General features: G+C 61.0%; 1 protein-coding gene across 1 annotated transcript in view; it reads left to right on the top strand.

Moving 5' to 3' along the window:
- Positions 1-466: 466 nt before the first annotated feature.
- The window catches only part of AMSG_06272 (uncharacterized protein), a gene marked incomplete at both ends in the record, with an annotated part of 4425 nt that continues 3817 nt past the window's right edge, over positions 467-1074 (top strand). Inside the window, 3 exons of the mRNA XM_013901981.1 lie at positions 467-543; positions 584-642; positions 679-1063. Of these exons, the coding sequence (XP_013757435.1) occupies positions 467-543; positions 584-642; positions 679-1063 (521 nt within the window). The remainder of the gene's footprint in view (positions 544-583; positions 643-678; positions 1064-1074) is intronic.

A 1074-nucleotide genomic window follows, 5' to 3' on the forward strand; every position in this document is an offset into this window, starting at 1 on the left:
GTTCTTGATATCGTTTCGTGTCCTGGGCTGGGTCAGGATCCGTATCAAAAGAGGGAGCCAGTCGGAGTATATGCCCGGGTCAGCGGGGTGGCGCTTCACATTCCGGCCGCAACGCCCAGAATGCCGAGGCAGCAACTCTTCGTCCCGAATCATAGGCATTTCTCAAGCGACCGCATATCGCCGTTGCCCTTTCCTCATTCCGTCTGCGGCTCGAGATAATCGATTTTGCGAGTCCGCCAAATGGGGCTCTGGGGGGGGGGAAGGGGAGGGAGCGGACGGAAGGATGTGCATGCACGTCACATTTTCTTCCATTCCATATGTTTTTTTTGATGAGAGAATCGAATGTCAAGTGAAAATGATTATGTCTTTTTGTTTGGGGGGGGGGGGGGGGGGAAGGGGTTGGCTGAAGGCGGATGCGTGGCTAACAGCGCGCTGAGGGGGAGGGCGGCAGCATGGCGCGAGCAAGATGGCAGGGACCAAGGCTGGGCGCAAGATCCAAGGCATGGCAGAGTCGGCGTACTCGCGGACACCGGCGGGGAAGCGGTATGCGGAGCGGAAGATGTAAAAGCTGCGGGCAGAGGAGGACGCGTTTCCTGATCGATCTCATGGAGGCTCAGTTTGACGCGGAGACGATGACGGGCAGTTTTTTTTCTCCCCCCAAAACAAAAACAGGGGCAGAGCTTGCTCTCGTTGGTGTACGGGCGCGCGGGCGCGGCGGCCAGGTGGACCTGACGCCCGAGGCTCTTCCCGGCTGGGCCGGAACACCGCTGGCCGATGGCGAGTTTGAGGTCGGCGTCTGCGCCGCGAGCGAGGACGTCGAGTTTGCGAACGCCCTTGCCGAGGTCCTCATCGAGGGCGGGTTCTCGGTCACGACGGCCCCCGCGGCGCTCCATAACACGCGAGTGTTTGTCCTTGTCTACTCGGAGTTTACCGTCGCCGAGGCGCCGTCGCGGCTCCTCACCGACGCATCATCGCGGTTCAACAATGGGCTCACGACTATCATTCCTGTCGTCCACCCGCGATGCTCGCCGTACGTGCTGGACAAAATCCCCGACTCGCTCGCGTACGCGCTCG

This window comes from Thecamonas trahens (assembly GCF_000142905.1).
Source record: "Thecamonas trahens ATCC 50062 unplaced genomic scaffold supercont1.26, whole genome shotgun sequence".
Taxonomy (NCBI): domain Eukaryota; order Apusomonadida; family Apusomonadidae; genus Thecamonas; species Thecamonas trahens.